Source organism: Schistocerca americana, chromosome 8 (assembly GCF_021461395.2).
Source record: "Schistocerca americana isolate TAMUIC-IGC-003095 chromosome 8, iqSchAmer2.1, whole genome shotgun sequence".
NCBI lineage: Eukaryota > Metazoa > Arthropoda > Insecta > Orthoptera > Acrididae > Schistocerca > Schistocerca americana.
This window is the reverse complement of record NC_060126.1, coordinates 417,602,027-417,629,637: the sequence shown is the minus strand read 5'-3', so window position 1 is coordinate 417,629,637 and position 27,611 is coordinate 417,602,027. Positions and strand designations below refer to the sequence as shown.

At 38.6% G+C, this 27,611-nt stretch overlaps 1 protein-coding gene across 1 annotated transcript in view; it reads right to left on the bottom strand.

Moving 5' to 3' along the window:
- Positions 1–27,611, bottom strand: part of LOC124545396 (integrator complex subunit 10) — a 117,083-nt gene that overhangs the window by 22,756 nt on the left and 66,716 nt on the right. Inside the window, exons 9-10 of the mRNA XM_047124313.1 lie at positions 18,741–19,016; positions 9,403–9,602 (exon numbers count right to left, since the gene is read on the bottom strand). Of these exons, the coding sequence (XP_046980269.1) occupies positions 9,403–9,602; positions 18,741–19,016 (476 nt within the window). The remainder of the gene's footprint in view (positions 1–9,402; positions 9,603–18,740; positions 19,017–27,611) is intronic.

The window sequence follows — 27,611 nt, the reverse complement described above, 5'->3', positions numbered from 1 at the left end:
TGGCATCAATCTGTCCAATTCTGATTTCACTTTATTGCACAAAATCAATAGAATACAGCACGCATGGAAAAAGTGCGGCTGCACCAGAGGTTTCAGGTAATGTGGGCTACAAAATTAGTGGACCATATTAACCCACCCAAAGAAAAACTCCGAACACAGGGAACCTAACTACTGGTAAGGGACCTAGTCAGAAACAAGGTGCATCATATCTGAAATGTAAAAACCAAAGGCACAGAAAGCATCCAGGCTGAACAAACTGTTGGCTAGTGGATGGAACTGGTGCTGACAGTTTGTCAAGGAACGAACCACAGTTTTAAAGATAGTGGGAGCTATAAATTGTCCCAAAATGGAAATATGCTGCTTCTCGTAACCCACCAAATGTTGAGTAACCGGAGACAACATCTGAGATCCCAAATCCACATAAGTTTGCGAGTTCAGTAAAGTCACACCTGCACCAGTGTCCACTTCTAGTCCAAGCACTTTGCTCATCAATTGCAAATTCAATAAACAGTTTTTTTAGTCATAAGCACTAGAAACACATAATTGACATTGATGTCATGTCTACAGGAAGGGGCCAGGAATAACACACTGACACGTAGTAGTAGTAGTAAGTGGTGGTGTTTGGCATGTTGCTGTCCAGTGCAGCACAGAGGGCATGTTTGTATGGTTGTCACATTGCCTTCCCCCAGAGAGTTAACTGACGTCTGACAACTACGAACAGAATCCACTGCAGTGATGTCACACCAAGCCTCAATCTGATTCACATGCAGCACGAGATACCTCAAATGACTGAGCAATATTTAACACTTCAGCTTAAATATGGATTCTCGCACAGTAGTGTGCACTGATGCGTGTCCTCGTCAAGAGCCAACCGAATGATGGCATCTTCACAGACCATAGAATCAACATCGGAGCCAGGATGAGCAATGGTAACAAAATGACATACGCTACTGCGGCCACGGAGTTTGGGCACCCAAGCCCTGTAGGACTGGAGGGGCTGTTTATGACAACAGTTCAACTTTGCACAAGCTGCAATGACATGCATGGGTTTATGGTCATAATTTGACAACAACTTACACATTCTGTTGAACAAAATCGATGTAGATTCCTGGAGTGGAGGTAACTGGTACACCTGAAGAAAAATTCAGAAAGGAACAAAGCCTAATACATGTTCTCATCACTGACACAAAAAGTGAGGAAGTGTTGCAAAAGTCACTTCTCATAAACCTCCCACTCTTCAGCCACAACATCGTAAGGGAGACAAGGTGGCAGTAAAAAATGCCGAGAGCCTAGAAGCCTGCATTGTGGCTGACAAGTTTGTGATAGCACCCATAAGAGCCTCCACTGATGGAACAACCAAATAGACTGAGCGCATGAAAGTGAACACCATTCTCGTCATCAGTTGCGTTGTAATGCAATATACAAACAACAGTGCAGCTGCAATTAACCAAAGTTTATTCTTCTACATTCAAATGAACAGTAAACTTAGAAGCTGATGCAAATAAACAGTAAGAACACAATCTGAGAATGAGTGCCGGCTGCACATTGCTTATACAGAGGAGGGCTCTCGTAGACGATGCAAAGGATGTCTTGAGGTTGAGGTTGTTGTCGAGGAGGAGACCAGACTGCGAGGTCATCAGTCTCATCAGATTAGGGAAGGACGGGGAAGGAAGTCAGCCGTGCCCTTTCAAAGGAACCATCCCGGCATTTGCCTGGAGCGATTTAGGGAAATCACAGAAAACCTAAATCAGAATGGCCGGACGCGGGATTGAACCATCGTCCTCCCGAATGCAAGTCCAGTGTGTTAACCACTGCGCCACCTTGCTCGGTAAGGATGTCTTGCCGCGTGCACTAGTTATGTGGCCTCTGCTGGCTGGCCCATGCAGATGCCGCTGGTGGATTGTTTGGAGTGTAGTGCACCAATGGACTGGTGCTGGGGCATGTGTCCAGGCATTATGCACTGGCTTATAGCAAAAAATTAAAATTATTATTGAATGTTAATTACTACAGCAGTCTATGTTGTCAATATGCAGTGTCATACAAAACACTCTTTAGAACACATCAATATGAAGCTGAACACTCAATTTAGAATCTGAATCATTAAGCACCAATGTCCCAGCAGCCATACTGGAAAATCCTGTGTCCTGGAATACACTCTTCCATCAATGAACTAGACAGACTTTCCTTTCTCTGTCTGTTCAGTTTTACATCTCTTCCCTTCATCCTCTTATCATTTTACCCTAAAATGTTACTCCCTATCTGGCCCGCATCTCGTGGTCGTGCGGTAGCGTTCTCGCTTCCCACGCCCGGGTTCCCGGGTTCGATTCCCGGCGGGGTCAGGGATTTTCTCTGCCTCGTGATGGCTGGGTGTTGTGTGCTGTCCTTAGGTTAGTTAGGTTTAAGTAGTTCTAAGCTCTAGGGGACTAATGACCACAGCAGTTGAGTCCCATAGTGCTCAGAGCCATTTGAACCATTTTTTACTCCCTATCTCAGTATCTTTTTATTTTTGCATATTTATAAATTCAATACTTACCTACATTGCCTATCTTTGCATATTCATATTCTACAGCCCTAATATCAGTCCCTCCCAATCTGCTTCTCTGCACAAGTAATGTGTGTGTTTTCCACATACCACGTCTTGCTGCTAGGCCTTCACTGAATGCTCTCATTATTGAGTTGTGTGTTCCTCAAACTTTACTCTTGAGTGTCTTTTCCATATAATATTTGTGTAGTTTTATTTCTTTTCATTCTTTTGTCATGCGTAAAAAATCCATAATTCAGAAATCTGGTGATTTTTCAGCTCTTTTACTTGTCTATATCTTATTCAGTATGCAACAGAAGTTCTTTTTTATTTATTTATATCAGTTTTGTAATTTGATATGCTAAAGCAGGAGTGCTCAATCTTTGTATGCTTTAGATCTACTACACGCAATTTAGTCCTAGAGATCTACTGACTTAAAATATCATAAGGGTTTAAGCAAAAAAGAAGCTCCATAGCCACAATTAACACATAAACCACATGAAAACATATAAAAGGTAATTTTCTCTCTGTAACAAGTTGCAGGCCTACTACTAAATTTTCAAGATATTACACATTTACATCATCATAAATGTTGAAAAAGTTTAGTGAAATACTTGGCATTGCATATCACTGGCAAGTTTATTATAATCTGGTAAATAATTTGTTAGAGACAACCTTACTCAGTCAGTTTATTTCACTATGCTCATCACTATTTCACAATGTTCATCGTTGAAAACACTGTTTCACATGGATAAGTTGATCCGAAAAATGATAAAACATATGATGCCTCTTTTGCAATGCTAGGGTGGGTCTTTACACACACTAATTTATAAAAAGTTATCTTCATTTTATTCTGACTTTAAGGAAAAGTCATTTTGAAATTGTATTACTTTCTCTTCAAGTTCAGTCTCACTGCAAGAGAAAAGAGTACTCATTTTTCCTGAAATATCTTCCACGTCCACTTTTTGGAAAGGTTGATTTATGAAAGCTAGAACCGGTTCCACTGCCCTGAAATCTGAAACTCAGTTTTAAAACTCTGTCTTTAGTGCTAACAGGTTGGCCATACACTTCTTTGCAGCTTCGTGATCCAGCGATGCTCATTGATCCATCAGTTTTGACTGTATCTGAAGAAAGTGTTCCACATTTAATTTCTGTATCTGCACAATCCAATGGTCAAGTTTTGTAAGAAACACTTTACAGAAGACCTCAGAGTTATGACAATTATGTTTTTCCCTTTAAGTTCTTTGTTTAGCTCATTTAATTCAACTGACATATCTGTTACAAATGCTAGATCCAACAACTAGCTCAACTACAGCAGTTGTGAGTAGTTTTCCTCTATTTCAGACACAAAAGAGTTTATAACTGGCAGAAGTTCTCTAAATCTGTTTACAAGCACACCTCTACTCGACCATCAAACTTTGGCTTGCAGATAGCAAGCCTCCAAGCTGGTTATCCAATTCTTCTAATAGCACTCTGAACTTTCTTCGCTGTAGTGACTGTGAGTGAACTGAATTCATAATTTTTGTGACAGTACTCATATGTGCCAATTTCAAAATAGGTCTACAAAGCACTTTCTGACACACGATACAATTATACTTAAAGAAAGACAGGAAAGATCGTCATTCACACACAAGGTAATAAACCCTTTGTGTTTGTCTACCATGCAAGGCACTCCATCAGTAGTAACATGTGCAAGTTTCTGAATTGGCAAATCATCTTCAGAAATGATTTGAATGCAGTGCAAAACTTTTTCTTGTGTAGAGTGTTTCAAGGTCAAAATTGGAAACAAGTCTTCTTTTACATGGAAATCTGAAAACATAACTCTTACAAAAATCATAGCTTGAGGTGAATCAACATCATCTATGGACTTGTCGAACCACAATGAGAGACACATGCAGGATTCCAAACCTAATATCAGCAGACCTTTCAAAATTACTGCCATTAAAGGCACTTTTCTTATTATAGTTGACCTGAAAGAGGGATGTCTTTGATGGTTGATACTCTGACTTGTTTTTGCATGTGGAAAGGAGGACTCACTAGCTGCCAGAAAGCACTCTTTAACAACTGAGCTATCATCAATTGGTTCATGTTTCATCAGTACTTCTGATACACAGAATAATGCTTTGTTTGATGAGAGACTTCTTCCTTGAAAAATTAAGCTTATTTTTGTTTCGTTGTTGATGGCATTTACTTAAACTTATGGACTGATGTTTTTCGGGTTCATAAACATTTATTTTTATCTGTTATTACTTTTATGTTGTAATTTCATGTAATGACACGTTCCATGACCATGGAGATTTGCTCCTCAATTTGGTCCTACAGAACATGATGGGTAAATAATAAAATAAATTCATTCAGGCCTAATAAAAAAACGATTGCTGTGATTGTAATATACTTTTAAGATTAGAGAGTTTCTTCTTCTTCAACTCACTACCAATAGCTGCTTCTGATTCTTTGTGACTTGTTCTAAACTGGCATACAGTATTTCTCTTTTTAGGTATGGCTAAAGTAGCATTACATATCAAACATATACAGCTATCTTTACACAGAGTAACAAAAAACTATTCTCCCCACTCACAACAGAAGTGGTATGTTTTCCAGTATTTAGCTGCACTCATTTTTCACAAACATGTTACTGTGGGAGAACTATAACATGGCGTGTGGATTCCCTAGTTCTGATCAATAGCACTTGGCGGCAATCAAGAGACTTCACGCTGTAGCGGTTAGGATATGTTCACTGCCAAATGTACAGCATACTATTCACCGTATTTGACTGCAATGTTGCTGCTGCTGTGGTATGTACTATTGCACTATTTTGTTCGCTATTGTTTCAAAAATGAGTGATGAGGCGATTACCTGACATGTCAATACAAACAACAATCTCAGTTTTGATAACACAAAGTTTTTAACTGATCATTACTTCTGTTGTGCGCATTGTTGTTTCATGGAAGCTCAAAAATAGCAATTTGTGTTGCCTACTGGAAGCAGTGTGTGTGTGTGTGTGTGTGTGTGTGTGTGTGTATTCCTAAGGGACCAAACTGCTGAGATCATCAGTCCTTAGAAGTATTGTTGTCACATTTACCTCCTACAAATACAGTGCAAAATGCTCATTGTCAACAAATTGGTGTTTTACCAAAACAGCTCATTTAAACAGAGTGAAATGTCGCCTTCCCCCCATGAACCATGGACCTTGCCGTTGGTGGGGAGGCTTGCGTGCCTCAGCGATACAGATAGCCGTACCGTAGGTGCAACCACAACGGAGGGGTATCTGTCGAGAGGCCAGACAAACGTGTGGTTCCTGAAGAAGGGCAGCAGCCTTTTCAGTAGTTGCAGGGGCAACAGTCTGGATGATTGACTGATCTGGCCTTGTAACACTAACCAAAACGACCTTGCTGTTCTGGTAAGTGTGAATGGCTGAAAGCAAGGGGAAACTACAGCTGTAATTTTTCCCGAGGGCATGCAGCTTTACTGTATGGTTAATGATGATGGCGTCCTCTTGGGTAAAATATTCCGGAGGTAAAATAGTCCCCCATTCGGATCTCCAGGCGGGGACTACTCAAGAGGACGTCGTTATCAGGAGAAAGAAAACTGGCGTTCTACGGATCGGAGCGTGGAATGTCAGATCCCTTAATCGGGCAGGAATGTTAGAAAATTTAAAAAGGGAAATGGACAGGTTTAAGTTAGATATAGTGGGAATTAGTGAAGTTCGGTGGCAGGAGGAACAAGACTTCTGGTCAGGTGAATACAGGGATATAAATACAAAGTCAAATAACGGTAATGCAGGAGTAGGTTTAATAATGAATAAAAAAATAGAGGAGTACGGGTAAGCTACTTCAAACAGCTTAGTGAATGCATTATTGTGGCCAAGATAGACACGAAGCCCACGCCTACTACAGTAGTACAAGTTTATATGCCAACTAGCTCTGCAGGTGACAAAGAAATTGAAGAAATTATGATGAAATAAAAGAAATTATTCAGATAGTGAAGGGAGACGAAAATTTAATAGTCATGGGTGACTAGAATTCGGTAGTAGGAAAAGGGAGAGAACGAAACATAGTAGGTGAATATGGAGTGGGGGTAAGAAATGAAAAAGAAAGCTGGCTGGTAGAATTTTGTGCAGAGCATAACTTAATCATAGCTAACACTTGGTTCAAGAATCATGAAAGAAGGTTGTATACACGGAAGAACCCTGGATATACTAAAAGTTATCAGATAGATTATATAATGGTAAGACAGAGATTTAGGAACCAAGTTTTAAATTTTAAGACATTTCCAGGGGCAGATGTGGACTCTGACCACAATCTATCGGTTATGAACTGTAGATTAAAACTGAAGAAACTGCAAAAAGGTGGGAATTTAAGGAGATGGGACCTGGATAAACTGAAAGAACCAGAGGTTGTACAGAGTTTCAGGGAGACCATAAGGGAAGAATTCACAGGAATGGGGGAAAGAAATGCAGTAGAAAAAGGATGGGTAGCTTTGAGGGATGAAATAGTGAAATCAGCAGAGGATCAAATAGGTAAAAAGACGAGGGCTAGTAGAAACCCTTGGGTAACACAAGAAATATTGAATTTAATTGATGAAAGGAGATAATATAACAATGCAGTAAGTGAAGCAGGCAAAAAGGAATACAAACTTCTCAAAAATGATATCGACAGGAAGTGCAAAATGGCTAAGCAGGGATGGCTAGATGACAAATATAAGGATGTAGAGGCTTATCTCACTAAGGGTAAGATAGATACTGCCGACAGGAAAATTAAAGAGACCTTTGGAGAATAGAGAACTACTTGTATGAATATTAAGAGCTCAGATGGAAACCCAGTTCTAAGCAAAGAAGGGAAAGCAGAAAGGTGGAAGGAGTATATACAGGGTCTATACAAGGGTGATGTACTTGAGGACAATATTATGGAAATGGAAGAGGATGTAGATGAAGATGAAATGGGAGCTATGATACTGCGTGAAGAGTTCGACAAAGCACTGAAAGACCTGAGTCGAAACAAGGCCACGGGAGTAGACAACATTCCATTAGAATTACTGATGGCCTTGGGAGAGCCAGTCCTGACAAAACTCTACCATCTGGTGAGCAAGATGTATGAGACAGGCGAAATACCCTCAGACTTCAAGAAGAATATAATAATTCCAATCCCAAAGAAAGCAGGTGTTGACAGATATGAAAATTATCGAACTATCAGTTTAATAAGTCACGGCTGCAAAATACTAACACGAATTCTTTACAGACGAATGGAAAAACTAGTAGAAGCCGACCTTGGGGAAGATCAGTTTGGATTCCGTAGAAACATTGGAACACGTGAGGCAATACTCATCTTAAGGCTTATCTTAGAAGCTAGATTAAGGAAAGGCAAACCTACGTGTCTAGCATTTGTAGACTTAGAGGAAGCTTTTGACAATGCTGACTGGAAAACTCTCTTTCAAATTCTGAAGGTGGCAGGGGTGAAATATAGGGAGCGAAAGGCTATTTACAATTTGTATAGAAACCAAATGGCGGTTATAAGAGTTGAGGGGCATGAAAGGGAAGCAGTGGTTGGGAAGGGAGTGAGACAGGGTTGTAGCCTCTCCCCGATGTTATTCAATTTCTATATTGAGCAAGCAGTGAAGGAAACAAAAGAAAAATTCGGAGTGGGTATTAAAATCCATGGAGAAGAAATAAAAACTTTGAGGTTCGCCAATGACATTGTAATTCTGTCAGAGACAGCACAGGACTTGGAAGAGCAGTTGAATGGAATGGATGGTGTCTTGAAGGGAGGATATAAGATGAACACCAACAAAAGCAAAAGGAGGATAATGGAATGTAGTTGAACTAAGTCGGGTGATGTTGAGGGTATTAGATTAGAAAATGAGACACTTAAAGTAGTAAAGGAGTTTTGCTATTTGGGGAGCAAAATAACTGATGATGATCGAAGTAGAGAGGATATAAAATGTAGACTGGCAATGGGAAGGAAAGCGTTTCTGAAGAAGAGAAATTGTTAACATTGAGTATTGATTTAAGTGTTAGGAAGTGGTTTCTGAAAGTATTTGTATGGAGTGTAGCCCATGTATGGAAGTGAAACATGGACGATAAATAGTTTAGACAAGAAGAGAATAGAAGCTTTCGAAATGTGGTGCTACAGAATAATGCTGAAGAGTAGATGGGTAGATCACATAACTAATGATGAGGTGTTGAATAGGATTGGGTAAAAGAGAAGTTTGTGGCACAACTTGACTAGAAGAAGGGATTGGTTGGTAGGACATGTTCTGAGGCATCAAGGGATCACCAATTTTAGTATTGGAGGGCAGTAATCGTAGAGGGATACCAAGAGATGAATACACCAATCAGATTCAGAAGGATATAGGTTGCAGTAGGTACTGGGAGATGAAGAAGCTTGCACAGGTTAAAGTAGCATGGAGAGCTGCATCAAACCAGTCTCAGGACTGAAGACCACAACAACAACAGCAACAACAAAGCATTGTGATCAACCAGCTGATCATGATTGATGGCTTGAGAATCCCTGTACTAAAGACACATGGATTTTGAAAATAGGAGTAAAAGTAAATGTTACAGGCAAGAAATTTTAATAGCATCAACTGGAGATTATGACTGTGTCCTTTAGAAAGAAATAATATGTTGCACACTATAAAGCTGGAAAATCTTTGTAGTCACAAAAAAAAGGGCCATCTTACTAGGCACAAATTCGTTGAGGCTTTCATGGGCACTTGTTCACAAATTGCCTGTTGGCTACTGTCTCAGGATCTGCTGTTGATGTTTGTTTAAAAATTAGTTTCAGCAAAACATCAACAAAATTATGAATCAAATGGCTGAAAATCTGGAGACAGAAGTCAAAGGCAACATTTTACTTATTACTATTACATTCAGTCATCCTTACCTGATACTGGCCAAGACAATAGCAGATACTCGCAAGTCGAAGATGACGACGTAAGGCAGCAAGTGATGTAGGAGGGGGTTCTGGTTGACTTCGAACAAGAGACAGTGCACTTTCAAAATTTCCACTGTAGAGAGCAGCATCCATGAGAAAGCCTTGCAACCACACATCTAATTTCAGGTGTTGTGCTAAACGCGAAAACTCTGTTCAAATGTAAATAGTTCTGTTAGTGATGACATATTCCATTCAGGGAACACTACTACTAATTCAACCATGAAAGAAAGACATGTCTAACTGATGACAACAAAATAGGTTACAAGAACAATGAGTCATTAATTGCATAAAATTGTATCATTGTCTTTGAAGGTGCTGTTCCACAGATTCTAAGTAATGGAAAAAAGAATACATGACTGCTGAGATGTTGACATATGAATGTTATGTTAGTTAACTTGTTCTCTGTTGGGCCCACACCTTGTGTAAGATCACAGTATGACATTTTCTTTATACTTTTACAAAATTAGCTGCAAATATTTTTATTGTTGTTTTTACATAGGTACATTACAAACCTGTTTTGGCAGTTGCATCATTTTCAAGTATTCCTGATGACATTACATTTACAAAACATTTTATTCTACATCTATGTAAACTATTATGAGACTTTTCTCTTATACGTGGGTGGTTTGAAAAGTTCTCGGAATCACCACAAGAGGGCTGCCCTAGCACAAAGAGTTGTTCATGTGATATTCATTGGACTGTTGCCTGTAAACATGTGGCACGTCACTGCTCTTGGAAGACAGCTGGGGCGGTGACATGGCTCTGTTGTTGTTCCAGCATACTGATTTGCGAAAATGGAAAAAAATCAAGATTCAGGCAGTGATTGAGTACTTCGTAAAGAAAGGTGTGAAAGAAAAGGACATTCATGCTGATTTCCAGAATACACTGGGGGACTCTGCTTCTTCATATTCAACTGTTGCCAAGTGGACAAATGAATTTAAATTTGGTCAGGAGAGCTTAGATGTTAATTCGTGCAGTTATTGGCCAAGATGTGTCACTACTCCAGAAATCATTGTAAAAGTGCACAAAAGGCTCATGAGGACTGCCGACTGAAAGTGCGTGAAATTGCTCACACTTGCCAGATGTCATCTGAAAGGGTATATCACATTTTAAATGAAGAATTAGAGATGACAAATTATCCGCAAGATGGGTGCCGCGGTTCTTGATGCTGGATCAAAAATGCATGAGAATGGACATATTGGAACAACGTTTGGCCCATTTTAGAAGAAACAAACAAGATTTTTTGCCCCGTTTTGTGACCACAGATGGAACTTGGTTGCACTACTATACACCACAGAGAAAACAAGAGTCAAAGCAGTGGAAACATGCTGATTCTCTGCCACCAAAGAAAGTAAAGACAATTGGTTCGGCCGGAAAGGTTATGGTACTAGTGTTCTGGGATGTGAAAGGAATTCTGTTAGTAGATTATCTCTCCACTGAGCAAACAATTACTGGAGAACACTATGCTAACCTCCTGGACAAATTGCAACAAAAGATATGCGAAAAAAAGTCAGGTTCAAAAAGGAAGAAAGTCAGGTTCAGAAAGGAAGAAAGTCATGTTCCATCAAGACAATGCGCACCCGTACACATGTGCCATTGCCATGACAAAATTACAAGAACTAAGGTATGAATTGTTCCACACCCACCTTATTCACCTGATATAGCTCCATCAGACATTCATCTCTTCCCAAAACTGAAAATTTTTCTTGGTGGATGAAGATTCACTTCAAACGGAGAATTGATAGCCAGAGTTGACAACTATTTTGCACACCTGGAGGAAACTCATTTTTGAGATGGGATCAAGGCACTGGAACATTGTTGGACCAAGTGCATTAATCTACAAGGAGATTTCATTCAAAAATAAAAAATGTTTCAGTGATGTAAGTACTTTTTTTCTATTCTGTTCGGAGAACTTTTCAAAGCACCCTCATATTATTCTTATATCCAGATGAAGTGATGTCCATAAGACATCTTGGAACATAATTTCTTTTATTTACAGTGTTGTTAAGATAAGTCATGTCTTCATCTTCTATAGAAATTTTGTGTTACTTTTTGACAGTTGGCAAATGACAAATTGTTCCATTGGTGCATAGTGTTTACAAGCAAATTATATCAAACACTGGAAATTCTAGTCAGGAATATAAATACTGTAAGAAAAGATAGAGTGCTATTTATCATAAAGACGACATTTTAAGTTGCAGGCAGGCACAATTAAAAGGTGCTAACACATAAGCTTTTGACCACAGCTTTTGTCAGAAAAAGAGAAACATACACCACTGATTCACACAAGCAAGCACACCTCACGGACACAACACTGCCAACTTCAAAAGCTCCGAACAGCTGGAGTTGTTGGTCATGTGTATGTGAGGTGTGCTTGCTTGCGTGAATGGATGGTGTGTGTTTGTCTTGTCTTTTTCTGACAAAGGCTTTGCCCAAAGTGTAAGTGTAAGTGTCTTTTAATTGTGCCTGTCTGCAACTTAATGTGTCATAAGTAGCAGTCTACCTTTCTCTACATTGTTGGAAGTAAATTATATCCTAGGTAGTCAGAGATTTTTTGCCAGAGATAATTTAGCATATGTATTTATTGTGTTGTGTTCACCTCTTTTTATCTATTGTTAATAAAGTCTTCTAGATAATTTTTATGTTTGATGTCAATTTGTTCGTTTAGGATGTCACTCAAATATCTGTTTGCATGTGTATAAATTTCTAGTTCTTCGAGAATGTTTATGGTTTGACCTTCTGGTAGCCTTTGCAGAATTTTCAAAGTGTTCACTTTATGATTTCTTAAGAGTAGATAAAAACTTGAATGTATCTAAAAACAAAGATGATGCGACCCACCAAACGAAAGCGCTGGCAGGCCGATAGACACACAAATAAACACAAACACACACACAAAATTCAAGCTTTCGCAACAAACGACCGCACCACCAGGAAAGAGGGAAGGAGAGGGAAAGACGAAAGGATGTGGGTTCCAAGGGAGAGGGCAAGGAGTCACCCCAGTCCCGGGAGCGGAAAGACCCACCCTAGGAGGAAAAAAGTACAGGTATACACTCACGAGCAATGGTAGTAACCAACAAAAATTTGAAATTTACATGAAACCTACAACAGACACCATAATCAATAATAATTTATGCCACCCGATTGGATACATATGCATACTTTACATCAGTGATCAACAGAATTATAAATTCACCAATGGAAGAACAAACAATAAAAAATGAAACCACAACACTACAAAAAGTAGCACAGAAAAATAATTTTGACCCAGATACAGTACTCAAAAACTATCAAGATCATACTAAACCTAAAACAGACAACATACATACAGAAATAACAAAAACAAGAGATAACAAAACCGACACCAAATTGACATATACAGGGTGATTATAATTAAAGATAAACTTTCAAAACGTTGTAGAAATAACACCACTGGTCAGAATGACGTCAAATTGCAATGGAATATTATTGGAGAGGAGAGAAAACGTATGGCAGAAGAAAAAAAAATAGTGTGATAACTGAACAATAGATGGCGCTATTATGTGTCAGAATAAGTAAATGAAAACACCTGCCATGTGTATGGCCCACTGAAGTTGGTATAAACACGTCGGGTGCACAGTTTTTCCTCCTTTCGTGTTTGCGACGTTCGCCATGACTGTCTCAATGCAGGATCGCACTCTGTGTGTAAAGCTGTATTACAAAAATGATGACTGTGCACATGTCGCTCTGCAGAAATTCCGGACACTGGAGGGTTTGAAAAAAGATGTTGGTCCGATGACTGCCATGGGTCTGGAGAAAATGATTCGGAAATTCGAAAAGACAGGTTCTTTTAGTGTGCAACCTGGTAGAAGGAGGAAACGAATTGATTCAACGTCAGTGGATGCAGAGACCACAGAAATGCAGGAGATGAGTTGTGTTGTGCAAATGTGTAGAGCATGGAGAATTGCCCAAACATACCTGTGAGCACAGTGCATAAAATCATACAAAACATCCTTTTATGCTATCCATTCAAAATCACCCAAGTGAATGAGTTGCTTCCTGTTGAACTGCCAGCAAGAGAGACCTTTGCTTTAGAATTTCTTGCTCACAAGGAAGTGGACAGTGATTGGCCGTGGAAGATTTTGTGGACAGACGAAGCCCACTTCCATCTGACAGGATATATCAATACACAGAATTGTCGAACATGGGCAATGGAAAATCCACATGCAAGTCATCCTAAAAAGGTCACTGTGTGGTGTGGGTTTATGGCATCATTTATCACAGGGACATATTTTTTTCGAAGAGACAGGTGCTTCCAGTCCTGTTACCTGTACTGTCACTGGTAAGTGCTATGAGTGTCTTTTGTGCAAAAATGTCATTCCAGCTCTCCAACAGCATGGATGTGTGGATGGGATCATTTTTGTGCAAGATGACACACCTCCGCATATTGCAAATCTGGTTAAGCAGCTGCTGCAGCGCCATTTCATAAATTCTAGAATTATCAGATGCCATTTCACTAAAACCTGGCCATCCCGATCACCTGATCTTAATCTGTGTGACTTCTGGCTTTGGGGCTATCTGAAGACGATGTGTTCAGTTTTCCAACTGCAAACTTAGCTGCATTGAAGGCACACATTGCACAACACATTCTGAAAGTGACCCCAGAAACACCTTGATCTGTTGTGGAACATTCTGTTTCTCAATTTCAAATTGTTGCAGAAAACAGTGGACAGCATACTGAACATGTTTTGCACCAGTCACACGCAAATTAATAATCCGATTTTATTTTGATTGTCATTTTTTTATGAGGTTTTCAACGTCAGGACAGTTAAAAACTGATTTTTCCCATCTGATGTGATATGACCTTGCTGTGGTGGATGGGCTTATGTAACTAACAGTATCACACCAGTACACCCACACACACTGAGTAGCACAGTTTGTTTAATGTCAAACATACACCTTAGGCTTGTTGTACGATTCATTTGTCATTTGTAGTAGACCACTATTAAATTATGATGCTTACAGCGCCACCTATTAGTACATTGTGTAACTCTTTATTTTTCCTATGCCGTACGTTTTCCTCCTTTTCTGATAATATTCCGTTGCAATCTGATGTCATGCTGGCCTGTGGTGTTATTTCTACAGTGGTTTGAAAGTTTAACTTTAATTATAATCACCCTGTATATAGCAACAACATATATAGGCAACATATCACACAAAATGAACAAATTGTTAAAGAATACAAAAATACAATTAGCATTTTGGACTAACGATAACTTACAAACAAAGCTGAGATCAGAAAAAAGAAATGACTCTATCTTTTCTAATCCAGGTGCATACAAAATTTCCTGTGGTGACTGCAATAGTTTTTACATTGGACAAACAGGATGAAGCTCTAGTATAAGATCTAAAGAACACATGAGAGACTGTGAAAGAGACAACACTTAAGAAACAAAAACCAAAGAGTGAACACCATCAAAAACACTTTGAAAATTCAACATAGGACAGAAAAGGTCAGATCATGAACATTTTGAAAGAACTGGAAATTTACACTCACACATAAACTGATATCCGATTGACATCCTAAATGAACAAACTGACCTTATAAACATAAAAATTATCTGGAAAACTTTATTGACATAATAGAAAAAGGGATGAACACAATACAATACACAAAAAAGAATTAACAACATTAAGATCACACAGTTGCATAATGCAAAATTCTCTCTGACTACCTGATATGATTTACTTACACATAACGCATCAATGGAATGATCTGTCATTTGACAACTGTCAAAAAGTAACATGAAATTTCTATAGAATGTAGGTATGTGACCTATATTGACAATACAGTAAATAAAAGAAATTATATTCCAAGATGTTTTATGGATGTCACTTCATTTGGACATAAGTATGACGTCACTTTATTTGGACATAGGTATAAGATAAAAATATCATAATACTGTTACACAAATGTGGAATAAAATGCTCTATAAATGTAAAATCAACAGGAATATTTGAAAACGGTACAAATGCCGAAATAAGCATGTCATGTACCTGTGTGAGAAAAACAATAAAAATATTTGCAGCTAATTTTGTGAAACTGTAAAGAAGAATGTTGCGTATTCAATGACTACTTCCAATACCATAATCATCTTCTGGTTGGCATTATCACTCATACTAATTTTCTAAGCTGAGCCACAGTCATCATACACCATGAAACATTCAATGTTTACAGATGCTTACAACTTTTAATGCTGTGTGGTATATGACGACAATGGTTCACCCTATCAAACCAGTCAGATCACATAAACCACAAGATAATAGCTCTATTGAAACCAATCACTGAATAAAGGCATACTGCAGCTTCTCAACAGTCACATTTTCTCTTTTTATCTCATGCTCTGGCAAAGACATTATGAAGATCTATATTTGTTAAAATATTTATTACAGCATTGAAATCTGCTCAGATGATCAACATACTGAAATTTTAATTCAACCTCTCACCTACAGCAGACTGATGCGTGGAGCACAGCAACACATAACAGAAAATAGCATTTACGCTACCTTTTTAAGCACTAGCTCTTATTCTAGCAAAAGTACGCATTCACATAGACAGCAACATAGACACCCAAACATGCAGAACCTTGACCATGATAAAACTAATTACAGGTACTTCATTACTGAAAGTAATTGCCTGAGCTGATGAAAGTGGAGAGGGAGTAGGGTAGGATGCAGGAGAGGGGGGGGGGGGGGGGGGGTTACGGGAAAGAGGCAGGTCTTTGAACAGATGGCTCTGTGGCTGTGCAATAAGATGAAAATACAAGAGAATACTGTATTTACTCGAATCTAAGCCACACCTGAAAAATGAGACTCGAAATCAAGGAAAAAAATTTTTCCTGCATCTAAGCTGCACCTGAAATTTGAGACTTGAAATTCAAAGGGGGAGAAAAGTTTTAGACCACACCTCCAAATCGAAACAAAGTTGGTCCATTGTAACACGAGACACAATTTAGGTAGAATGGATAAAGATACAGCTACAGTAGTTTGGTTTGAGTAGTAAGCTCAACAGTTAAGCTTTACCAAGTAGCCATTGTTATGTGTCAGGCGCTCCGTCCGTATTTATAAGGATATCCTTCCTTTTTAACGTGCTTTGTCTGGTTTGAATTGATTGCTTATTTTGCTTTGATCTGATAAGTGCGTTCTCTTTGTTATAGGTGTTTGTGTCACTCTAAGCTGAAAATGCATTATTGTACTGTGTCATGCATTGTTTGTCGCATTCTGATAATGAGTGTTTATAACCTGCCGCTGCTCGCGGCAAGGCTTGCTTTTGTGCGCGCTACCGCGGCTTACAATAAAACAAAACAGAGGAACTGTCTCGTAAGCGAAACAATGGCAATAGACTGCTATTTGTTGCTACTTACACTGCTACTTTCTTTGATAATGATCAACAAGAACCAAATAATAAACTGCGTATGATAGAAGATGTTCTGAACGAGAGATTAGCGAAAATTTTTCTCCATTTGAAAATCTCTGCAGACGCCTCTTTAGTACATTACATTCTGCACAGAAATAAGTGTCATCTTAGATTTAAAAATCTAGTCAGTTGCCATGCTTCATTTCTGACTATCACTATTCAGCATAAGAATAATACGAATATAAACATGACATGATATGTATATTCTTCTGCGTTTGCTGTTGTCTCACTCTAGTTTCGTAGTTTGTTAGGCATATAGGTATTAAATGACATAGCAGCAAACACGAAAGAATACATGGCATAATGTTCACATTATTCTACCTTTTCTTTTAATTTATTTACTGATGCAGAGGTTTTGGCGCCAGTATTTATCTTTGTGCCTGCAAAGCATGCCTGTGTAGTGCTACATATATTTGATCGCAGAAGTTAGTTGTGGCGACTCCTACCAATATTTTTCAGAACTTCCGCTTACTTTGCAGTTTGCACTCGATTCTAAGCCGCAGGTGGTTTTTTGGATTACAAAAACCGGAAAAAAAGTGCGACTTAGATTCGAGAGGGGAGGGGAGGGGAGGGGACCACCTGTTATATCTTCATGAAGCATGTTACACATGTTGTGTGTTGTATATTGAACCCATTGATTTGCATTGTATTACCTTGACAAATAATGTATCATTGTGAGATGATACTTTGGATGAATAAAGACATGTAAAACTATTAATTTATATTTTCTTGACAGTGCTAATAACATGCTTGCTAAATGAGCTAATTCAATTGTAACACATCAAAGACATGATAACAACACAAGAACCTGTACCTCTCTGCTCTCAACACAAAATAGACTAGCAAAAACTAATAACAACTGTGTGTATATGGCAATCAAAATGTGTAGCAAACTGTCTAGTCATGGTCCCAGTATGCCAATGAAATTATTTAACAAGAAACTGCACTGGTTTGTGGCAGATGACCAATTTTATTCCTTATAAGAATTTTTAAAACTGTCAAATATTAGCACAACAATGTAAATACATATTTTGGTAAAATTAATATGTTCCATGCACTGACAATGTCTATTACATGTAATGATGCTGAATGATTAACAAAGAATCTGAGAATACACAAGTAAACACCCAATTCTTTCAAGAATTTAACTTCCATTTATAAAACAGCTTCAAACATCTGATTGCTTTAAAAATAAGTTAAAGTGTCACAAATATTTGTGGATCCCCCCCTGTGAGAAACCTAAGTGCAGCTGGCCACAGCACTGGAGTTGGTATGGCTCTATATCTGCGTCGGTACCTGCTAGAAACTCACTGACTCTCTTCCTGCACATCTCACAGTTGTCTGTGCTGCAAAATGCAGTTATTAAGGCTTTTGACAGAGTGTCACACTAATGTTGCAGGACTGTTTAGTTTGCAGTAGCCATATGACAACACTAGAAGTTGAAATCAGGAATGAAATCAGGTAGTAATGTACTTCAGAGTAATAATTTATAATTTAGCACAAACTTTTAAAGTTTAAAATAAACTTACAGGAATAACTGAAGCAATTTTCATTATGTACAACTATCAACCTGGTCTTAAAAGAAAGATAAATATTTTACATTTGATATAGAGAATGCATATGAATATATAAAGTCACAGTTGCGATCAGAAAGTGAAAAGTACACATTAATTCATCTTCGACATTTTCTTTTCTCCAATCAGATTGTGCACTACTAACATGCAATCAAAGTTGCATGCATTGTGAAAGTGGTGTGTAAAATTGACAAAAGCATTATAAATAAAGATTCAACTGCAAACCAGAGCACTTTATACAACAAAAAGCACAAACTCACCCCTCTCCAGGCTTTCTGTACTGTAAAGTAATTCCCAGCATCGCACAGCCATAAGGAAACTATGCACAACGGGCGATGATGTCAGTCCTGCACCTACAGTAGTTGCCGTCAAATTCCCGACAGCACGTGGTGGGCCTGTCAGTATAGGTGCTGCGGCCTCATCAGAAGCTTCCAGCTTCCGACGCTTTGCTTTAGTTTCTCCACTGTCATCACTGGATGACGATGCTGTAAGTGGTGTGAAAGCCTCCAACAAAACTAATGACTGTTCTCCACCACCTGTTGAGTAATATAATTTATTGTATTAAAGGATGACTTGGCCAGGTTATTACGTGAAAGGTAATACCTCTGTTGTGTCATGTAATACCAATTATTTTTAACAAAGCTATATGAAGAATGTACATCAGGTATGAACAAGGAATGTATTATTTTCTAATATGCTGAACTTAAAATTAACACGATGTACTGGTGTTTCTATGCTATCTTCACCTGTTGGATTTTATATTAAGCTTCTGTTCTGCACATATGTACAGCAGACGCACCCTCTCTTCCATCACCTGCTTAGTGTAGGTTGCCAGAACTGTAGTGTCTACTATGTAATTATAGGGAGCACAAATTGTGGCACTGTGATTAAAAACTGAAGAGCTACATACCTAAGTTAATAAGATCAGTTTGTTCCAGAGCTCTGAAATCCCCTTTTTATTTATACATACCTAAAGTTAATATGACCAGTTGACTCTGAAATCCACTTTTTTATTGATATAATGGTCGTACTGGAGGCTAAGCAGCTTCTCTGAAGAAACTAGCACAGTTTTTGGAAATGACAGTAACGAGGAACCCAGAATGCTTTCTTATTTCACAAGATCCTGAAGGCTACAAATATTACACAGTTGACTTCAGTGTTTGTTAAAGTTAAAAGGCTGTCACACATTTCCAAATTATCATTTATTATAAGTATTTACAGAATTTATGACTAGATATGCCTCAGATTAAGGATTTCTTATTTTGTACAGTAACATTTGCTGTTGTAACCAGTCATATTTGGACTCGCTGTAACCCACAATAATATGACAGCATTAGATAAGTAACATTCATTTCAAAAAACAATCAAAAGAAAGAATTAATAATTTTTTATAGCTAACAACTCATTTTTCTATGCAGTCTTGATATAAATTCAAACATCTGTCACACAATTCAGTGGATTTTTGTATTAAAGTGTCCTCGCCCACCAGCTTGTCAAGAAATACAGTAACTATTTTCTCTGAGTCGTCATCATCATTCTGAAAACATTTTCTTCTACAGAACTACTTCAATTAAAAAAAAAAATTATCAGTAGACAACAAATCCAGACTGGAGAGTAAGTAGCCACAACTTAAAAATTTGTCAATGAATATTGTGCTTGAGCTGTTACAGAGGAGGCTAAGGGAAGTTGCCAGAAGACATAGGAACCAATTTTGAATAGCTCATTGCAATTTCCTTACAATTTTCTTTTTCGAATCATGTTACAAGAAATCACCAGTAGCACACTGCATCAAAGTCTTCCATTGTTTCAAAAATCTAAATAAGTTAAAAGTGGCACCCTTTTCATATTCATTTTCAAATAAGAGAAAAACTGACATTATAAAATATTTCAGGTTGTCAAATAGCTCACAATAATTGCAGGACTAATGGTACATGAAATATGTGTGACTCAATCACTTATGGCATCAAGTGTAGCATACAAACGTTCTTCAAAATTCGTCAACTGAACCCTGAACACCTAGAGAGTGATTTAAAAAAGGCCTTGAAGACAAGAAGCCAATACAATGAGTGGAGAAGAGATGGATTTATTATTTTAAAAATAATCTTGCAGAGTGATTTATTTATTCATTCATTGCATTTCACAGATCCCATCAAAAAGGAGAACCTCCAGGGATGTGGAACAAATGTAGGTATACATTCACATAATGTAAATACATCACAGAAACAAAAATATGAATTTACAGAAAATTACACCTACAGAACTTACTGGTGTATAATATGCACTCACTGCAATCTGGGAACTAGAGCAAGTTCAAGGAGGAGGATGAGAATAAGAAGAAGAAGAAGAAGAAGAAGAAGAAGACAGATGTTCTGTTACTTCTCTGTCTGGAGTTGAAATTTCAACACCTTAGCCAAGCAAAAGACTTATCAGTAACATGGTCCCCATAAGCTACTTTGATTCCATACCAAAAGTCTCTGAGACTTTAATAATCCAATCCCTGCCACCCCATCGTTGAAGTGTTTCGAATAGGCATTGCATGAAGAGAGCTGCATGTCACCAAAAACAGCTGGATGAGACAAGCTGACTATTGAAACTGTTTGCAGAGTACACATTTGTTCTTAAGAATTAGAATATGGTGACAATATCAATCAATGCTTCTTTTACGTGTACAATTTTTTCGACACAGTCTCAATCATATTCTACAGCCTTAGCCAGAGACGTTTAAGAGCAAGTATTCTGTGTTGGATAGAGTTCTTGTCCTGTGTTCATAGCTGGTTAGCCATGCATGACTTATACTGTCATCATCTTCAAAGTGCGTCCCACATAAAGACTCCTATAATGGATGGAAATCTTAGGGCACCAGGGTTGGAATATAGGGTTAGGGAGATAATGATGTTCATCTAATTTACTGATTTGTTTCCAGGATCTGAGACTTGTGTGTTTGTGTGCATTGTTGTGTTGGAGCATGATTTCTTTTGGACTCTTTTCAGGCTGAACACCTCAGAAATGGTTCAGACTCTGAATTAACAGTTGACCCTTCAGGCAACACATTCATGAGAATGACACCATCACCATCACAAAAGACCGTCATTGTGATTTTGCCAGCAGAAGAAGCTGCCTTGAATTTCTTCTTTTTTGGTTATCTTTGATAGTGCCATTCCAGTGACATCGTTTTTGGGTCAAAACAATGCACCTAGGTTTTGTCACTTGTAATGATTCATGACGGAAAGACCTCTCCACTGACCTGAAACTACAATAACAGATTTTCTTTGAATTTTGTGGCTTACTGTGATAATTCGAAGACCCCCTCTTGAGCGTATCTTTGAATATTCAAGAATCCCAATCACTGTACATGCACTTCCAATGATCGCCAATAACTGTAGAGTCAACTATCTCGTCATGGTGCACAGGCATGCATGAATAATGACTCCCTGCAATTCATAATTTTGGGAGCAGTGATGATGATGATTGGTTTACAGGGACTAAATTTTTTGTTTATCAGTTCTTCTTTTCACTGCAAATTTACATAAAATGATGTGAAACACAAGAACTATCAGCTCTAGGGTCTGCGACCTAGTCATCACAGTTGAAAATTTGCCTGACAGTAGCTCAAGTCAGATGGTTAAAAGTGAGATAAAACCCAAGCAGCTAAAACTGTAGCTGGGCACTGAAAATTATACCAAGAAGGCTCATCATAGTCAGTATGATGAAAATGAGGTGAGAAAAAGAAGATTGTTTGGATTTGAGAGCTAATTAGCTCAAACAATTACATAAATAAAACACATACATAAAAATTTTAAAACATATGACAGTGCAGAGAGAGAAAGTAGCTTGAGGCCGAGAGGGACGCATGCCACAGTGAGTGGTACCCCCCACTTCCATCCTGTGATGGTCGCCTGCTTTATTTCCTCATTGATTTTCCTTGGTGTCAACGTACTGCATTGCTATACTGGCTGAAAAATTGGGGGAGGGGGGCTGGAAGTTCAACACTGACCACTTTAAATGATGAAGCCATTAGGTGCATATCTGCATTTCACAGTACTTTACTTTCACTGTTCACAAACCCCCAACAATACACAGGATGTTGTTACAAAAAGGTACGGCCAAACTTTCAGGACACATTTCTCACACACAAATAAAGAAAATATGTTATGTGGACATGCGTCCGGAAACACTTACTTTCCATGTTAGAGCTCATTTTATTACTTCTCCTCAAATCACATTAATCATGGAATGGAAACACACAGCAACAGAACGTACCAGCGTGACTTCAAACACTTTGTTACAGGAACTGTTCAAAATGTCCTCCGTTAGCGAGGATACATGCATCCACCCTCCATCGCATGGAATCCCTGATGCACTGATGCAGCCCTGGAGAATGGCATATTGTATCACAGCTGTCCACAATACGAGCACGAAGAGTCTCTATATTTGGTACCGGGGTTGCGTAGACAAGAGCTTTCAAATGCCCCCATAAATGAAAGTCAAGAGGGTTGAGGTCAGGAGAGCGTGGAGGCCATGAAATTGGTCCGCCTCTACCAGTCCATCGGTCACCAAATCTGTTGTTGAGAAGCATACGAACACTTCAACTGAAATGTGCAGGAGCACCATCGTGCATGAACCACATGTTGTGTCGTACTTGTAAAGGCACATGTTCTAGCAGCACAGGTAGAGTATCCCGTATGAAATCATGGCGGTGAATTGAGGAAGTACAGTACATACTGACGAAACTAAAATGAGCTCTAACATGGAAATTAAGCGTTTCCGGACACATGTCCACATAACATCTTTTCTTTATTTGTGTGTGAGGAATGTTTACTGAAAGTTTGGCCGTACCTTTTTGTAACACCCTGTATAGTTATATGGCCAGCTACCTATTGGCAACCTCCTCAGGGGACACTGCCTTAATGTAGCACTGTCCGTGCGGGCGAGGAGGACTGTGTGCTCTGGATCCGGAGGGCTATTCTGGCAGTAGCGTAGCTACCAGCAGGGTCACCACTGCTGGACAGGCCAAAGGGGAGGAGCCAGACGAAGTGTGTCCCATAACGACCTATCAAGCTTGTTTCCTGTCCTATCCTGTCCTAAGCCTATCCTTTTTCCTTGTCATTTTCAATTCCCTACAACATAGGGCAGGGAGGGCTCTACAGATGTGATGAAGCCAGTCTCCATAAGAAAGTAAACCCAATACAAATCCAGGTTCTCCAGGTTGGGGGTTGGTCATGGGCCTAACAACCCCATATCGGAAAAAAAACTCACTGTTCAGCAACCAATTCACAGAGGGAACCAGACTGCCTCAAAGTTACAATAACCAAGGCACGTCAAACGGCAATAATTTTGGTATATCGGAACATGGAATGTATGAAGTATCTATCAGGTGGGAGCCAGAAGGAAGCTTGAGGAGGAATTATCAAGGTACCGAATTGAAGTTGCAGCATTGCAAGAGATAAGATGGAAACAAACAGAGGTGGTTGATCTCCAGCATTATACCTTGATCAATAGCGGGGAAGAAGAAAATAGATTGGGAATAAGTTTTATGGTAAAGAAGTCCATCAGTCATGCCATGGTGGAATATGAAACAATAAAGCCCAGATTATGTCGATTGAGGCCAAAGGGAAAATTCTCCAACTTGTCGCGATTAGTGTGCATGCCCAACAGAAAATGCAGCTGAAGAAAAGAAAGAAGAATTTTATGAGAAATTGGAGCAAGTATATGATAAGCTACCAAAGTATGATGTCAAAATTATACTGGGGCATTGTAATGCTAAAGTAGGTAAAGAGAAAGAGAATCAACCGGTGGCAGGTCTTGATAGTAAAAACCTGGAATCAAATAACAACGTATGGAAACTGATTGAATTTGCTTTTAGCAAAAGACTAGTGATTAAAAGCACGTGTTTCCCAAGCAAAGACATTCGAAAGGAGACTTGGATATCACCAGATGAATTGACGAGAAATCGAATAGATCATGTACTGACAGATGGACGGCATGCCACAGGTATTTTGGATGTGATTAGCTGCCGAGGAGTGGATATTGACTGATACCATATTTTGGTAAGAATCAAAACCTTAGAAAGGATTGCAGTTAAATCCAGAAGGGATGGGTTGGAGAAAAGTAAGCTCTACAATGTGGAGATGCTCAAATATCAGAAGAAAAAGGAAGAGTATAGGAACAAAGTGCAAGAGAAATTGCAAAAGATCAGCGGCTTGGAGTGAAAGGATATCAACGTACTATGGGAGGAAACTAAGATAGCTTTAAATACAACAGCTCAAGAGGCACTTGGAGAAAGAGGAGAACAGAAAAGAAACAGATGGTTTGATGAGGAGATGTCAAAGGCGCTAGATGACAGAAATCAAGCTCGACAAAGAATGTTACAGAGACCTACATGAAATAATGTGACTATGTTTAAAGAGAAGAGAAGGGTAGCAAAGAATTTAGCATGGATTAAAAAGAGAGTAGAGGAAAGGGAAAGGATGGTGAAATAAAGAAGAACTTTGAAAATAAGCAAGGGAGGAAATTCTTTTATGGGGTGGGACAAATAAAGAGAGGATATCAGCCAAGGGTGGACATGCTCAAAGATGAGATGGGCAGTTTGATAGTTGGAAAGGCAAAAATAACAGAAACATGGGCACAACATTTTGAAGTGTTACTGTCAAACAGACACATCGTAAGTAAAGAAAGAAATGGAGGGGCTAGAGAAGAAACTGAAGAAGAACAAGAGGTGGATGGAGATGATGATGCAGTGGACACAGAACCACCATCAATACAAGAGCTAAGAGTAATTATAAAGCAACTTGGGAATAACAAAGCTCCTGGACACGACCTGGTAAAGGCGGAAATGATAAAACACGGAGGTGAAATATTAGTACGGAGGATACGTAAAATAATTACAATGGCCTGGGAAACAGAGAAAATGCCAGAGGACTGGACATTAGCAACCATCTGCCCTACACATAAGAAAGGATCACACATGCAGTGTAAGAACCCTACCGACGAATATCTCTGCTTAATATCTTCTACAAAATCGTTTCCACGGCTATAACAAGGAGAGTAAGTAGTAGAGCAGAATAGATTCTAGGTGAGTACCAGGCAGGCTTTAGAGCTGGAAAGTCTACAGCTGACCATATCTTTACAGTACGTATGATGCAGCAGAAGACTTATGAATATAATGTAAGATTAAAACATCTCTTTACAGATTTTAAACAGGCCTATGACGGAGTTAAAAGATCAGCACTGTGGGAAACAAAGCAGACATTCAAATTTCCTAAGAAGCTAATAAAAGTAACTAAGATGACTCTGGAAAACAGGAAAACAGCAAAAGCCTGGTTAAAGTTCAGGGATGTCTGTCGAGATCGTTCCCAATGGAAGACGGACTAAGACAGGGAGACCCACCATTCCAATTACTATTCAACCTCGTATTAGACAATGCAGTAAGATCAATAACCACAAACCCACAAAGCAATATTTACAATAGCTTCTGCAAATCTTAGCCTATGTAGATGATGTAGTAATAAGTGCTAGAAGTACAGAGGTGCTCATATCAGCCTTCAAAGAGATTGGAGCCGCTGCCACGAACCTTGGTTTAGAAATTAGTGAGACAAAATCTAAGTATATGGTAACTGAGAGAGATAGAAGAAACACAGACGATCTACAGTTAGAAGAGTACAACTCTGAAAGTGGCTCGGTAATAACATCAGAAAACAAAGTGGAGGCAGATATAACAAATCAAATTATGGCTGCTGACAGATCATATAGAGCACTATATACCATGCAGTAAAAACCTAACCACACAGTTCACAGTCTCTCAGAATACTATGGAGTGTATTGAACAGATACTGTCATTGTTTTAACACATGGCCTATTTGTGTTACATTTATTTCACAGTTAAGTTGATGCATTGTTGTTGATCTAACCATTATGTGTTCCTCGTCTGAAACTCGGCCATGGACTGACTGTCTTGGGATTAAAAATCAAGCCCTTATATATACTCACAAAAATAGGCACTGAAACTATACATTGTTCAATGTTTAATTTACAGAAATTACAACTAAAACATAAATCATTAAATTAAATAAATACATTGAAAACTTCCTTCTTTTTAGCAGTTTCTTCTACTACAAAAGTTAAGCTGAATTATTTGTTTAAATCATGAAATTAACAGATATAGTTACGCAAACAATACTTTTGCCAAAAACTGGTAATTACTTTGGAATTAATTAAGGGCTGGCTTTGCTAACACATTTTTAATAGAGCCAAACAGATCCTTTAGGAATACTATTAGTTGTTCCTCCAAATGTTTATAATTAGTACAGAATTTATATTTGTTTATAAGTCAACAATAGAATTTAAATTACAAAACAATTACTGACTTCACCCCATAACAAAAGTATTAACTAGGAATAGTCAAAATAAATCAAAAAATCAATTACATACATAAAATGAAGCACAAAATTAGATCTGGTGGTATATTCTTTGAAACTGAGGGCCAACCCTTCTCTTTTATGTAACTGCAGACTATACTCACATACGTTAATGGTAATTACTCCAAAATGAAAAAATGAATTTAAGGAGGCAGATGGCAAAACAAGAGGGGAAGTAAAAATATCCCAGCTTGCTTCATCACAACCCCATACATCTAATGTTGAGATGCATTGAATTTTGTTGTAAAATTCACTTTCCCTCACAAGTGTATCACTTTTGTACCTGCTATCCCATCATCTGCAAACATCTGGGGTAGAGAGATGGCTCATCTCAGATCAGTCAGCAGAGCACACATCGTGAGAACAAGGGCTATCATGAAATGACTATCTCAGCTGGATTGGAGGAGAGTCCTCTTGACATAGAGGAAACTCATGTGTAAGTCTGGCATGGGCAATACACAGTTGGCACAATACTATGTCATCTTTCTGAGAGGCTCAGAGAGGAGTATATTATGTCTTGTTGGCCACTTGGATTGTCCTCGACTTCACGAGAATCACAACTCTGCTATTCCATATTCTAGATTTTAAATATTTTATTTCACAGTTGCAATCTGAGGTCTGTGCCCAGTACTCTGAGTTCGAGTTTGACTGTAGTTGCTTCCTTAGACAATTTGTCAGAAAGTTGATTTCCCCGAATACCCAAGTGGCTCAGTAGAC